The 16,285-nt window shown below is 35.0% G+C and overlaps 1 protein-coding gene across 3 annotated transcripts; it reads left to right on the top strand.

The window, feature by feature from the left end:
* Positions 1 to 680: 680 nt before the first annotated feature.
* LOC133678054 (protein ROOT HAIR DEFECTIVE 3 homolog 2-like) lies at positions 681 to 16,057 on the top strand. Of its 3 annotated transcripts, none has more exons than XM_062100217.1 (20): positions 681 to 969; positions 1,088 to 1,154; positions 1,257 to 1,359; positions 1,568 to 1,638; positions 1,776 to 1,839; positions 4,045 to 4,110; positions 4,228 to 4,275; positions 4,354 to 4,443; positions 4,557 to 4,613; positions 5,430 to 5,588; positions 5,669 to 5,737; positions 5,828 to 5,919; positions 6,140 to 6,218; positions 6,423 to 6,573; positions 8,768 to 8,859; positions 8,962 to 9,230; positions 9,302 to 9,401; positions 9,501 to 9,671; positions 9,796 to 9,903; positions 15,958 to 16,057. In XM_062100217.1, the coding sequence occupies exons 1-20, from the start codon at positions 687 to 689 to the stop codon at positions 16,039 to 16,041; spliced, it is 2,223 nt and encodes a 740-aa protein (XP_061956201.1). In that variant the 5' UTR covers positions 681 to 686; the 3' UTR covers positions 16,042 to 16,057. The 3 variants fall into 3 exon arrangements, with proteins under 3 accessions (XP_061956201.1, XP_061956200.1, XP_061956199.1); XM_062100216.1 differs by lacking the exon at positions 15,958 to 16,057 and adding an exon at positions 11,454 to 15,085; XM_062100215.1 differs by lacking the exon at positions 15,958 to 16,057 and adding an exon at positions 10,186 to 10,373 and having other exon boundaries at positions 682 to 969.
* The last annotated feature ends 228 nt before the right edge of the window (positions 16,058 to 16,285 follow it).

Genomic DNA, 16,285 nt, shown 5'->3' with positions numbered 1-16,285 from the left:
TTAAAATAAAATGAAATTAATTGGAAAAAACATGAAATGGATGAAACAAATCAAGTTATAGGCTGATTTTAAAATATAAAGACTAATTAATTAGTTTGAGGAACTCATTTTGCAAAACTAGAGAGAATAATTTATAGTCTACCCTGAAAATTTATGAAAGAAGAATACTGAGTTAAAGACATTAAACCTTGATATGCCATGTTATCAATTCTTTTAACATCAGCAAAATATCTAAAAATATTAAAATAATTAATTTTAATTTAGGAAAAATTTTAAAAAAATTCAAAATTAATAATTTAAAACACAAGAATAATTAATCTCCATATCAAATAATCAATTCAACCCAAAAACTTAAGCTATTATGTAAGGTTCCAAAATATAATTTATATTATTCTCTAAGATATCTCCTTAATTAAAAGTTTTTTGAGCTAAAATTTACACAGATCCACATTACTTTGTGCTTGATTTTTATCAAATAAATAAGAACAGTAAGATTTAAATTCATTAATATTTGGTTATTAAATCTTTGATACTAAATTAAAAAATTAATTTAATTCAAAAACTTAACCTATTAAATAAAATTGATAATTCTCATAACCATCCATCCATATTCTTATTCTTAGTTATTGGTGGGTCCAAACTCAAAAGAAAAAAAGCAAACAACTTCTTCGAGTAGAAGTAGACTCATGAAGACTTACTTTAATAGGATTCTTTGTCTCTGCCACTTTACTTTTGCTTTAAGATTCCTCTGCAATCCAGAAACACGAACACAGGAAGGAAGACACTTCAAGAGTTGTGGTTATTGTGGTTGTGTTAGATCGTTAATGAAAATGGAGCAAGGCATGCAGCTGATTGATGGAAATGGCAAGTTCAACGTGGATGGACTCAAAGACTTCATGACAGCCACCGAGTTCGCTCAGTCCGGTCTCTCCTATGCTATTGTTGCCATCATTGGCTCACAGAGTAGCGGTAAGCAAGTTTTCAACTTCTTAACTTCCTGTTGATTTATTAATCATTTCTTAATATATAGTCATTGATTTTAATGAAGTTGGTAGTGATAGCTTTTCACTTAATTAATCTTGAACAGGGAAAAGCACCCTAATGAATCAGACCTTCCATACCAATTTCGAGGAGATGGATGCATACAAGGGAAGGTTTGATTTTATTTTATTTTTAGTTGAGAATTTGTATATTTTACTGTTCTTGTTGCTTTGTATACATGAAAGAGGAAGATAATATAGTTATATACGTTTCAGAGGCCAAACAACCAAGGGCATTTGGATTGCAAAGTGTAGTGATATTGACCCTTTTACGATTGCCATGGATTTCGAGGGAACGGACAGCAATCAAAGAGGCGAGGTAACTCTTTGAGCTTTCTATTACTTTAGCTTTGCTTTGTTAATTGAGAGGGGTTTTATGGTTGCATAGAATTCTTTTCAACCTCTGTGACATACAAATCGTTGATTACTGAATGGTTTCAATATTTTTGGTTGCATTACTTCATGGCTTCAATCTGCGAGTGTGATGCTTATACAAGTTTGGCACTGCGAATGTGTACTTTTTTCAGGATGACACAGCGTTTGAGAAACAAAGCACCCTATTTGCCTTGGCAATCGCTGACGTTGTTTTGATAAACATGTGAGTTTTGTATGTTCATCATTATAATATTTGAATGCCTTTTCTGCCTGGGAAGTTTGATAAATGTCCACAACTGGGTATGACTCTGTACAGTACTTTTTTCTGTCAAATGATTTTGTGTTGAGTATCATATGCAGGTGGTACAAAGACATTGGTCTGGAACATGCAGCCAGCAGACCCCTTTTAAAAACAGTTTTCCAGGTACTTGAAAGCAATTTGCATTAACTCAAGTGAGCTGTAATCAAGTAACTGAACCAATTTCCAAACTTCTTTACATAGTCACGTTTAATTGCATTTGATTGGTTAACTGTGGTTTTCTTAACCTTAGGTAAGCCAGTTTGTAATAGCTATATATGGAGAAATATATTATTATTATTATTATTATACAATTTACAGGGAGATCAGTGTTTCACTGTTCACTCTTTTATTATTCACCAAAACATAAATTATTGTAGATTGAAGTAGTCCAATAACTTAATTATTCTTGTAAAAAAAAACTTGTTAGCATGCAGTTGGGGTGAGATTATCTTTTTCATAGGATACATTTGGTATTGAAAGATTGATTGGGACATAATGGTTCTTTTGGGTTCTTTGAGCAATGATATATAGATATTGATTAGTCCTTTAAGACACAACATTTTAACCTTTGGGTTAGGGCCTTATTTTATCTTAGAAAAAAATAAACAGTGAAAATACATTCATACCCTAGAAGGAGGGAAAATATATGTTTGTGTTGAGGGGCTTCACCATCTTTTCATTTTATTGAAACAATTCAAATACAAAATTACTCTTGAGACTTAACAAAAACAAGTCTACATGTAAGGGTGTTTTTGTCGTTTCCATATGGTTGCCACACCCAAGCACTTTAGGTTAGCAACAGACGTCGGGGCATGACATAACTGCCAAACCCCAGGCGTTAGGGTCAGGCATGTTTGTCAGACTCAAGGCGCTCGGGTTTGGAAAAACAGTCAGACCTCAGGCCCTCGGGTTAGGCATGATTGCCAAACCCTAGTGTCTTAGGTCTGGAAAGGTTTTTAGACTCAAATGCCACGGGTTTGGCAGGGGGCTAAACCCAAGTAAGTTGGGTTGACAAGGGCACCAAACCCAAGTTCCTTGCCAAACCAAAAAACTTAGGCTTGACAGGGTGCCATATCCAAGGAACTTGGGTATCACATCCCCTTCCAAACCCTTGTTCTTGGGGTTCAGCCTTGCCAGACCCAATGAACTTGGATGTGGCATGGATGCCTGACCCAAGTAACTTGGGTCTGGCAGGGTCATACTCAAGAAACTAGGATCTGGTAGAGGATGTCATACCCAAGGAACTAAGGTCTAGTACCAACGGACCCAACTAACTTGAATCTGACATTGGCGCACGGTAAGTCTAGCATGTTGTTAGACTCACTTAAACTTGGGTAAGACATTTTTAATATTATTTTTAATATTACAAATATTATTATATTTATTATTATTAATATTCTTAATATAATTATTAATAAATTTGAAAAAAATATTATTACTCTCGAAAAAAACTATTAATTTGATTTGAAGAGTAAAATTAGAAATTATTATTATTATTACTATTGTTTTTATTATTGTTCTTATTATTGTTGTTGTTATTAATAAATTGAGGAAAAAATCATAAATTTGATTTGAAGAGGAAAATTAAAAACTACAAGGACTTAAAAAAAAGAGTCAAGAAAAAATAAAAATCAAAAGTGCATGCTTGCCAGACCCAAGCACAGTGGGTATGACATACTTGTCAGACCCCACTTAAACTTAGGTCAGACATATATCATTATATTTATTATTATTAATATTTTTAATATAATTAATAAATTTGAATAAAAACTTATTACTATCGAAAAAAAATTAATTTAATTTGAAGGATAAAATTAAAAATTGTTGTTGTTATTATTAACAAATTTGAAAAAAAAATATTATTACTATTAGAAAAAAACCATAAATTTGATTTGAAGGGTAAAATTAAAAACTATAAGAACTTTGAAAAAATAGCCAAGAAAAAAAAAATCAAAAGTACAAGGGTTAAATTGAAAAGTACCGTGGGTTTGGCATAACCGCTAAACCCAACACTCTTAGGTTTGGCTTGACTACCAGACTCAAGAGACTTAAAATATTCTCTATACTTTTAATATTTTTTTTATATTTAAAAAAAAAGATATTGACCCACTGCGGAGCGCCGTGATTAATATATTAATTAATATCTATCAATTTCTCATCATGCATAGAATATAGATAAGGAGCCACCGATTCCATATTCACAGCAAACTTACCCCATTTTATCGAAACTGTTTAGCTGCATTCATTTAGCCCAGTGTGTAATATTGAGTATTTCACCCAACATAATTTGATGCTGATATGTGATAATCTATTATTTCTTGTATTCAGGTCATGAAGCGTTTATTCAAGCCCCGCAAAAAAACACTACTGTTTGTTATACGTGATCACTCAAAGGTATGGACTTGTTGTGCCCATAAGTTTCTTGAGAGAAGATTCCATGCACCTTGCGCTCCATTCTTTAAATGCATCTTCAACGCTGAATCTCTGTCCCTTTTCTGATTGTCTATGTAGACTCCACTTGAATATTTAAAGACTGCTCTCTTAGAAGATATTGAGAAGGTACTTTTGTTCATACTTCTTATTCTCTGTTTATGCAATTCTCTTTCTTGATCAATTATTTCTCTTCTTATTCTCCAGCATTTTCTGAGGTCATACTTTCTGCAGATTTGGGCTGCTGTTGCTGAGCCTGAGACTCTCAGTAGTGCTTCTCTCAGAGAGTTTTTTAATGTATGACAAATCACCTCCATCTCCATACTGATGCCATTGGCATATATGCACCATATATTGCCTTTTTGTTTAAGTTCCATGAACTTAATATGCTTCTAATTATTGATATGAAGGTGGGGATCACTGCTTTGCCTAGCTATGAATACCAAGAGGAGAAATTTAAAGAGCAGGTAGCTTTCCCACTAAGAAAGCAGTTTGTCAATCCTCAAAACTTTTGTCCTGAGTTCTTCTAGATTGTGCTGCTGCGTGTTTTCTAGAATTGATGTCTGGAATGATTTGTAGCTTTGCATATGCTTACCAAATAATTGGAATTCACAATCATTGGCTTTGCGTGAAGGGACAGAACAGCAGCATATTCCTGTATTAGAGTTGAATTACAAGATAAAATTGAGAGTTATGTTACTTTGAAAGCCTGGTGCCTATGGTTTCTCTCTCTCTTACTCTCTATTCTCTTCTTCTCGCTAGGCACTAGTCTCAGCTTTGATTTTACCTCCAAATTCTTCTAGACACACTGGGAACAAACTAATTCCAAGTCTGCATATATGTCAAACCCTGAACCTAATTCTCCAACCCTTTATGGGGCAAATATTCTTAGATACCCTACATGGCTACATCAATGCACTCAGGTCTCTCAGGAAAGGTTTGGTGGGAGTGACAGGCTGTGTTTCGTTTCTGAGAATACGTCTTCAATTCATGTGGTTAATGTAGAAGTTAACTATGGAGTCCATAATTAACCAATAAGTAATTTTTATGCACGTTAAACTTGATAATCATGCATTACACATTGGTGCTTAACTTTGACTAGAGAGTGTTTAATAGTCATTAGGAGTGTATAATGTAAGAATGACAAAATGAGCATTACGTCCAGTGATAAGATAATTTTATGGATCTGTGCATGTGGGAGCAATTAGGACAGCAATTATCAAGTGACAATCCAGTATCTGTAATTCGTAACTCCATTTTTCTGATAGCATTGACATTTACAGGTTGCTCAACTGAGGCAGCGGTTTGTCCATTCCATTTATCCAGGAGGTCTTGTTGGTGACAGGGAGGAAGTTGAACCTGCTTCAGGATTTCCTCTTCGTGCAGAAGAGATTTGGAAAATAATAAAAGACAACAGGGATTTAGATCTTCCTGCTGTCAAGGTTTATTAAACGCCATTTTCCTGTGTAAATATAAACCATCAGGTTTCATATGTAAATATACTTCTCATCTTGTTTATCAGGTCACGGTTGCCACTGTTCGATGTGAAGAGATTGCTGGTGAGAAGGTCAAATGCTTTACAACCGACGAGGTACTTTATTGAATTTATTTTCTAATTTCTTTCTTTTAAAGTTCACCGACCTCATTTAATATCAGTTAGTACTAAATTTATTTCTTACAGGATTGGTTGAAAATGAAGGAAGCTGTTCAAGCTGGTCCAGTATCAGGGTTTGGAGGAGCTGTCAGTTCTATTTTGGAAACCTATCTTTCAGAGTAAGTATACATCATGGTGTCAATTCTATATGATGATGTGTTCACATTGTAAGATCTGTGTGATATTTAATGTTAACTTACATTGTCTGTCTCAAAACGATGTGTCAATTTAATACTTATACTTTGGTTCGCGAAGTAATTGATTCCTACTTAAATTATCCGTTACTTCTTGTTCAACTTGATTTGGAATCTCTTATTTTGCATTTTTTTTTCCCAATAGATATGACAGGGAGGTAGAGTATTTTGATCAAGAAGTACGAAATGAAAAACGGCGACAGTTGCTGTCAAAGGCGTTGATGGTAAGGCCTTAGCATGTATATTTCCTCTTTATAAGTTCTTAAGCTCCCTGGTTGTGTCAAATGTGTCGATATTTGATCTTTCCTTTCTTTTTTTGCTTCTACATTTAAATTTGTAGATTTGACTTGCTTTTTTTTTTTTTGCGTGTTTTTGTATTTATATGTTTCTTATACTAATCAACTCAAATGTGCCAATATATTATGCAGGTGGTACGAGATGCCTATGATACCATGCTGATGCATTTGCATTCGAACACAGTTAAAAGTTTTAAAACTAGCCTGGAACAGTCACAGAATGTTGCTGCTATTCATCTCTGTTCCCAATCTTGCATGAGCATGTTTGATCAAGGATGTGAAGGTATTTAGACTCCAAACACTGAACATATTATTTTTTATTTGCTTTTCTAAAAATCCAATTAATATGACTAATTAAAGGATTCTTTTCGGACTTCATAATATTCTAAAGCAACTCCTCTTTCAATTGTTTTATCATTATATTCTTTTCTTAATTATAATGTTGAGGTACTCTCTGGATGCTATTGTTATCAAGTATTTTTACCATCAACACATTTGACTGTGTGTTAAATTGTCAATATTTCATTTTTCTCGATGGTCTAATTAAATTTCTTAGATACAGGATGCTCGGCATACTCTTGTATTTCTGTTTGATGAATTGTGAAATTTTATATTTCTCTTCGGCATGCTCCTGTAATGGAAACTAGCGGCACTCAATGGGCAAGTAATATGACTGCAGAGATATTTTTTTAGAAACTCAAAATCAAGTTACGACAGTTAGTTGCTCCATCTAGACCTGTTTGCTGTGGCTAATTCATCAAATAAGCCTTTAATTTTCTACAAGTAGAGAGTGATAATATCATCGCCTAAAAGATCTCGGAAATAGCCATGTAATTGTATAATATTAGAGTTGAATGGAGAGTCAAGGGCGCATCCTAGGTTGTGTCAAATGTGTCGATATTTGTTTTTTTTTTTTTTGCTTCTACGTTTACATTTGTAGAATTGACTTGCTTTTCGTTTTTTTTGCGCGGGTGTTTTTGTATTTATATGTTAATTTCTTATAATGATCAACTCAAATGTGTCAATATGTTATGGAGGTGGTACACGATGCCTATGATACCATGTTGATGCATTTGTATTCGAACACAGTTAAAATTTTAAAACTAGCCTGGAACAGTCACAGAATGTTGCTGCTATTCATCTCATGGACGATATAAAATCTTGTATTCGCTCTATCACTAGAATCAATGAAGGTATACATGTAGTCAACATTCTCAGGATGTGTTCCTCCACCTCTTCTTAGGTGATCACTTGTATTTTGTACTCATGCAAATCTCAAGCTGTTACAATTTGCACTCTAAAAGTGATGTTGGCGGAAGCTAACAGAACAACAATAGAACAACAATAGCACAGAAAACACAGAAATTTTAATGAGCGAAAAAGATCACAGAAATAAATCCTAAATTCACAATTTTATTATTTAAAAATTGGCTGCTTTCTCAAATAATTTTCATGTTCTTTATATAGGCCAGGAAAACCTATATCTACCAGGAAACAACCTAATTTCTAAAAACATTAAGGAAATTAAAACAAAATCCAAAATAATAATGATAAATCTAGAAAATCCTAGGAAAAATCAAAATTATTCCAAATAGTAACTTATAGGCCTAATTCTGAAAGATTCAACGATTCAATAAGCAATAGAGTAGTTTTTCATAGGAAAACTGTCTATATAATCATTTTGAAAAATTTGAACCCGATTCAATAAGTAAATCTTATGTTATCTCAATTTTAAAGTACTAACTTAGTCTAGCATGACTAGACCTTCTCTTATGTCTAAACTTATCTCATTGGTCCATAAAAATATATGTTAACCAGCTACATAGTGACTGTATTAGATCCTCATCTAATAGTGTCAAGTCCTTACTTGAATGCTCAGAACCTTCGGGTTGTATAACCTGTTAGGATAGTAAGATTTACACAGAAAAGAGAAATAGAGAGAGAAGAAGAAAAGTAGAGAAGGATTCTGTTAAACAGAGAGGAAGAAGAAATTCTGTTTTTGATTCACTATTTTATTAAGTGAATGTTGTTCCCTTATTTGACATCAGTTTATATTTTGCTACAGTAAGAAGCTTACTCACGTTATCTATTCTTCACTAAACAATACTAACTAATTCTCTTAACTGACAAACAAGATTAACAACTACTAACAGCATTTCAACCATTTCATTCTCTAATCTTTTGACACGTGGCAGGACTAGAGTCTTTGATATATTTACATAACCTGGCTGCATCAAGAAGATTAATGGTAGTTTAATGGATACTTTATTGAACAAAGTGATTGGCTGAGATAAACAGAATAAAAAAGTAACTTAGTGGGCAAAATGTAACACAGTGACTACAACTTTTTAAGATGTTGCTATTATAGCTCATCCTTCTATGATTAAAATTGTGTTCATATGATTGGTGAGCATCTTTCATCTACTAACTCAGTTTCCTAGATTTGGCAAGTTACCTTCAATATTGTGCTCTTTCAGATGCTGCCATTCAACAGAGTGAGTGGAATGCTTCAAAATTCCGCGAAAAACTTATTTGTGATATGTTGTCAGAAATGATGGCAAAGTACAAGGTATTTCTTTCACTGATATCACAATCCGTTAGCGTTCTTGGTTCTATGTATGTCACTCTACTTAATCAAATTATCAAATCTTGTTATGTTACTCCTGCATAGAAACAAATAACGCGTGCGCTTGCCAAAAGAGTAGAATCGTTATTGGAAGCTGGTGAAAGAGATACATGGGCATCAATAGGAAATCTTTTTGAGTGCAACACTGAGGCTGCTGTATCAGAGTTTTCAGATGCTGTTTTTAGTTTCGATTTGCGTAGTTCTGCGATCCGCACTAAATTGCAACATTTGAGGGAGCATGCCAGAAATTTAGTGGAGATGAAGGCAAGAGAAGCAGCAGATGCAGGAAGAGTTCTGAGGCGCATGAAGGATAGGTACATTACATCATTGTAGATGTTTTCTTTTTCACTTTTGTTTTTTATTAAAGATTTGGAGCGTATTCCAGGTTTTCACAGGTCCTCAGTGATTACGAAAACTCAATGTCATGGTATAATTGGACTGGGGAAATAAACCTTGATGAAATTGAAAGGAACGCACTCTCAAAGGTAACATTGCCTAGATTTTGTATAATTAATGGCTGCTGGGATGCATAATTGGTTAAACTTTGAGTTACCTTTGAATGTCTCCCAATTATTTTGTTACAGTCTTTGAGAATACTATCAATCATGGCGGCCATACGCTTCGATGGAATGCCTGATCAGATTGAGAAGGTACTCTATTCCTCTCTTATGGATAGAACTGTTCCTGATCCATCTTCGCAAAATACGTTCATGGGAGCTAAACTGGACCCCCTTGCCTCAGACACATGGGAAGAGGTAACAGTTGGTGAATGCATGCTAAGTTATATTTATGCATGCTTATTGGTATGCAAATGTAATGCATTTAGTTTTACACGTCTCTGTGTCAAACTGGTTTCACATAATAATCAAATATGAGCAGGTTTCTCCAGAAGCTACCACTCTCCTTAAACCAGAGGACTGCAAATCATTGTGGATGAATTTCATAGAAAAGATAAAGCCTATGATGACCGGAGCTAGATCCCGCCAGGTATATTTTACTCTGGTATCACATTACATGTTCATTTGGTAATTTGATTGCATTCACAATATCTGTTTGAATGTAGTTTTTACTAAAAACAAAAACTTTAAAATTAATTTATTAGAACATTCTCGGTTTATCATTTGCCATCTTCAATTTATATACCAAGTGAAGTTCCTATACTTCTAAACTTTAAGCAATGAAACCAAGAAAATACTTTAAACCGATTAAATTTTTTATTACTAGAAATTTATGCATCTCTCGAAATGTAATACTTGGAGTTTCCTTCAGGATGGTCACAGGAGAACTCGAAGAATGCTACTCCTGCTGCTGCTGCTGCTGCTGTTGCTGCTGCTGTGGCGGCTATGGCTATCAGAGCGGTGGCGGGCCTTATAAATCGATATTAGAAACATGATATCTTATAGATAAAAAATAAATAAATAAATAAAAATCCACTTTTTGTTATTTACAAAAACTTATTTCTATTTTACAAAGTTATTAAAAAAAACCTGAAATGATACCGAACAACATCTAAATAATATCAGGTTCAGCCTAAAATTGAAATGCTAGTCACTTGGGCGCACGCAAATTAAAAATGACTTGCGTCTCGCTTGGCTGAAATGATTAAGAGTTAATATTGTGAAGATTAAACCAAGTCTTTGGACCCAGAAAAAACCAAAGAGAGAAGACACGCCATGTTCAACCTCTACCAAACCAATTTATTACAACTATGCTAACTTCACTTTGCAACCTTGATTGCCATGAGACAGCTCCCCTGCAAACTTCATCAAGTATCCTGATGTGGACTTTCTAGAATCAACATCACCAGCCATATCTGCATCTGTGTATCCATCCAACATAGGTTTATCATTACCAAAACATAAGCTGAAACTAGAAGTACCTTTGAGATACCTAAGTATCCATTTCAGTGCTGACCAGTGTTCTTTACCAGGATTGGAGAGGAACCGACTAACCACACCAACTGCATGAGCTATATCCGGCCTTGTGCAAACCATGGCATACATCAAGCTACCAACTGTGGATGCATAAGGAACCTTTTTTCATCTCATCTCTTTCTTCATCACTTCAAGGACACTGCTTAGAACTTAGTTTAAAGTGGCTTGCAAGTGGAGAACAAACCGGTTTGGAGTTGCTCATGTTGAATCTCTCAAGTACCTTTTGAACATATCTCTCCTGAGATAGCCAAAGTTTCTCCTTCTTCCTGTCACGTGTGATCTTCATGCCAAGAATCTGTTTTGCCGGTCCTAAGTCTTTCATTGCAAAAGACTTGCTTAACTCTTCCTTCAACATTTGAATCTTCTTAGCATCATGGTAAACAATCAACATATCATCCACATACAACAAGAGAATAATAAAGTTTCCATCTGGAAACCTTTTCATAAATACACAATGATCAGAAGTGGTCCTGTCATAACCATGATCCACCATGAAAGAATCAAACTTCTTGTACTATTGTCTTGGAGCTTGCTTTAATCCATATAAGCTCTTTTTCAACTTGCAAACTAACTGCTCTTTACCTTTTGCTTCAAACCCTTCAGGTTGTTCCATGTAGATCTCCTCATCTAAATCACCATGGAGAAAGGCAGTTTTCACATCAAGTTGCTCAACTTCAAGATTCAAACTAGCAGCTAAGCCAAGCACAACTCGGATCGAAGACATCTTGACCACTGGTGAAAAGATTTCTTCAAAATCAATACCCTTTTTATGACCGAAACCTTTCACAACCAATCTTGCCTTGTACCTTGGCTGTGAGCAATGCTCATCAATTTTCAACCTGAACACCCATTTGTTCTTGAGTGCTCTCTTACCTTTAGGAAGCTTCACTAACTCAAAGGTATGGTTTTCATGCAAGGATTTCATCTCTTTTTGCATTGCTTTCAACCACTCACTTTTCTTCTCATGTGACATAGCTTCATCAAAGCATTCTGGCTCTCCCCCATCAGTAACCAGCACATACTCATGAGGAGAGTATTTGGTGGAAGGTTGGCGAGGTCTAGTTGACCTCCTCAATTGTGGCTCATCTGGAGCTTCTTGCATAACCTGTTCAGGAATAACATCAATATCATCATTAGCTGATTCAGGATCACCAACTAATGGCTCATTAAGAAAACCACCATTTTCATCATTTTGCAAGTCTCCCCCATGATTAGCAGGCATCAAAGGTAACTGTGGAGTAGGTGCTGGATTTGAATTAGATGGAATAAAAGTAGTAGACTCTGTTTTCTCCTTTAGTTCAAAGTCTTCAATGGTTTGATCTTCAAAGAAGATAACATCTCTGCTTCTCACAATTTTCTTCTCCTTTGGATCCCATAACCTATAACCAAACTCATCATCTTTAGAGCCCAAGAAAATGCACTACTTTGTCCTGTTGTCAAGTTTAGACCTTTTATCCCTTGAAACATGTACAAATACTCTGCATCCAAACACTCTTAAGTGTGCATAAGAAACATCCCTTCCTTTCCAAACTCTATCTGGAACATCAAACTCAAGAGCAACTGATGGAGAAAGGTTGATCATGGCAACTGCGGTCTTCATTGCCTCACCCCAAAAGGACTTAGGCAGCTTTGCATGAGAGAGCATACATCTAATTCATTCAACAATTGTTCTGTTCATTCTCTCAGCCACTCCATTCTGCTGTGGAGTCTTAGGAATGGTCTTCTCCAACTTGATACCATGTTCCCTGCAATATTTCTCAAATGGACCCCTGTATTCACCACTATTGTCTGCTTGAACACATTTCAGTTTTCTACCAGTTTCTCTTTCAACTCTGGCATGGAAATCCTTAAAGACATCAAGCACCTGATCTTTGGATTTCAAACAAGTGGCCCAAATCTTCCTGGAGTGATCATCAATAAAACTAACAAAGTACAATGCACCTCCAAGAGACTTATCAATCATAGAGCAAACATCAGTATGAACTAAATCAAGAACATGTGACCTTCTATGTGAAGGTGATCTTTGAAATGCAACTCTATGTTGTTTACCAACTAAACAATGAGTACATGTGTTCAAGTTCATACCTTTTAATGGAAGGTAGTTCTTCTTGGCAAGGATGCCAAGGCCTTTCTCACTCAAATGTCCAAGCTGTTTATGCCATAGATCAGTAGAGCAATCTTTAATTGCATTCACCTTTCCTTTGATCACCTTGTCTTGTGACATGTAGAGACCCATCTTCTTCCCTTTAGCAACAATTAGGGAATTTCTGGAGAGCTTCCATTTACCATCTCCAAAGTAACTGTGATAGCCTTCTTCATCAAGAGTACTAGTAGAGATCAAATGTAGGCGCATATCAGGCACATGCCTAACATCTTTGAGTAGCAACTTGCACCCAGTATTGGTTTCCAACCAAATATCTCCAATGCCCACAACACTAGCCATCCCTTGATTTCCCATCCTAACTTGACCAAAGTCACCAGCAGTGTAGGATGTGTAAAAATCATGTCGGGGTGTAACATGGTAAGAAGCTGCTGAATCTGCAACCCAAGTGGTATCTTGACATGCAAGATTAACACAACTATCATCACACACAATGGCAACATCACCATCAGATACAACTGCAGCTGTACCATTCTCTTCATTCTTGTCTTCATCTCTACCCTTTTTATCTCTTTTATACTTTCTGCAATATTTTTGCATATGCCCAGGCTTGTCACAATAATAACACTTAAAACTCTTCCTTGACTGAGATCTTCCTCTTGGCTTCCATTTACCTTTTCTATTGCTGGATTCTCCATCTTGCTTGCAGTGAGAGAACTTGCTTTGACTTCTCCCTCAACTTTCTGTAACAAGTGCATGAGACTCGAAAATGCTTGTCTCTTTCCTCCTCTTCTCTTCATTGAGGATACAATCCTTCACTGTTTTCAAAGTGAGCTTTCCATTCGGAGTAGAATTGCTAAGTGACACTACCAAAGTCTCCCAACTATTTGGCAATGAACTCAATAGGATTAATGCTTGCATTTCATTGGCTAACTCAAGGTTCATCAATGACAGCTGATTCAAGAACCCTTGGAATACATTTATATGCACTGAAGCATCTTCACCATCTCTATACTTCAAATTCACAAGGTCTCTAATTAAAAAAACCTTGTTTTGTGCACTCTTCTTGGCAAATGTTTCTTCCAACATCTTCCAAACTTTATAGCAATCATGTTCTTGAGAAATATAATTAATGGACTTAGAAAATACCCATTTTCTAACATTAGCGGTAGCCTTTCTATTTAGTCCATTCCATTTTGCATCATCCATGTCATCAGGCTTTATTCCTTTACATTCAATCGGCAAAGCCAAATCATTGCAATATAAGTGATCCTCCATCATTGTTTTCCATAGAAAATAATTTGAGGAAGTGAGCTTTATCATACCCGAATCTTCCTTTTCCATTTTAACTGCACAAGAATTCAATCTACACAACCAAATGCTCTGATACCACTTTGTTGGGAAAACTAGGGACAACTAACCAGATCAATTCAGCGGAATACAATTCACAATTCACAAGTCCCAATCATTTTCCCTCTTTGTGCAGTAAAAACAGAATCAAACAATGAACAAATATAATGCAACAATCACACAAATCAACACCAAGATTTTTACGTGGAAAACCCGATGCGGGAAAAACCACGGGACCGGAGTCCACCTAAAAACTTCCACTATCACAAATAATGGGTTCACAATAGTTCTTCCTCAGATTCAACTAAGGGCTACAACATATATATCATCAAGAACAACTTATTCTCGGATTATAACAAGATTAAAGAGAGTAATGTTAGAGAAAAGCTCACAACACTGACAGCCCTGTTTTCTGTCAAAACGACCAGCTTCCACACCACCAATCTTCAATCCAATCGTTCAGAATGAAGCGGAACGTGTCTAGAAGCTGCTGTCAAAATCTCAGCCCGATCCAACGGTGAACGAACTGGAAATCGAAGAAAGAAGACAGACTGCTCTGCTGCCTCCTCTTCTTTCTTTCTCATGTTTTTCTCCTCTGTTTTTGCTCTCTTTTAATTCTATTCTCTCTACTATCTACAGTAGCCGACCATTTTATTTTAATTCCAAGAGAGAGCAGTTGTCTCTTGACAATTAATGTGGTGGTCTCACCATTACATGGTGTGGGACCACACAACAGGACATGTGTCGACCTAATCTCCTTTATGCATGGTATCGTTTATCAATATTAATCCTTTCTCCCAAGTTAGGAAAACTAATTAAAAAGAAAAAAAAGGCCAATAAATCCATGATCATCAGAAAGAACACACAATTTCGAAGGTTACTTAGCTTCCATCTACAGCTATTTTTCAGAGTATTTTAGACCTTGGTTGGTCAAAATCATCTAAAAAGAATAATAAATCTCATGATTATATTTTCTAACAGAAAAAGGATGCATAATTTTATACGGTTTAGAATGTGGTTCTAATGGTAATTTAACATATTAATGGTATTATCAATAATATTTTTATAATTATTTATGTCAATAATTAAATCAAACATATTATTATTTATGGTGAATCGGGTATGAAATATACTTTATTATAAATTTTTAACAATTTTTTATGTTAGCAATATCTTTTTTAACATTGAAGAAATGTATCTCATCATCATTATCATACTTATAAATATTTTTTTTATTATCTCTATCAGTTTTGTATAGCTCGGCCTTGTCTTCAAAGGGTTCTTACACATGCTACTCTTCAATCATTTTTACTAATTTTTATCTCCCACAATCATTAGAACATTGCCCTACCTCATCATATTCAAAGTAGTTAAACACCATTGGCTTTTTCCATATTTAAAGTAGATAAAAGCATATTTTCTACACGTATCCATCTTTGCAAAATACGCATATGATAATGTCAGCCCATTTGCTAGAACCCACATAAGCCTTATCCAAGGAAAATAACCCAATGGAAAAAAACGCAGAGGCTTGATGGATGCAGAAGAAGGAAGGTTCGGTGTTCTTTAATTTGTTTTGGAAAGGAGGATTCGTCTATTGATTTACTAGTTTTGCACCCTGCCATGAAAGATAATCTAGCTTATATATATTTTCAGGAGTCAAACAACCCAAGGCATTTGGATTGCGAAGGGTATTGGTATCGAGCCTTTCACAATTGCCTTTCACAAGCGTTAATTTAAGTAGAGTTTCAATTGTAATAATTAATGTTTAAATTAAAATTCAATAAAATCATTCTTTAACTTCTGTTTATATCAACAATATTATTTGAAATGAATGATAAGTGTGAAATTAATTTCATATATTATACTTCCACTGCGATTTGAAAAGAAGAGAAAAAATTATGATGTTCTCAGGCAATTGCTGACACTGTAATGATAAACATGTGAGTTTTGTTTGTTCATCATTAATTTCAATTTATTTGAA

This window comes from Populus nigra, chromosome 18 (assembly GCF_951802175.1).
Source record: "Populus nigra chromosome 18, ddPopNigr1.1, whole genome shotgun sequence".
In the NCBI taxonomy this organism is placed as follows: domain Eukaryota; kingdom Viridiplantae; phylum Streptophyta; class Magnoliopsida; order Malpighiales; family Salicaceae; genus Populus; species Populus nigra.
This window is presented reverse-complemented; position numbering and strand designations above follow the sequence as displayed.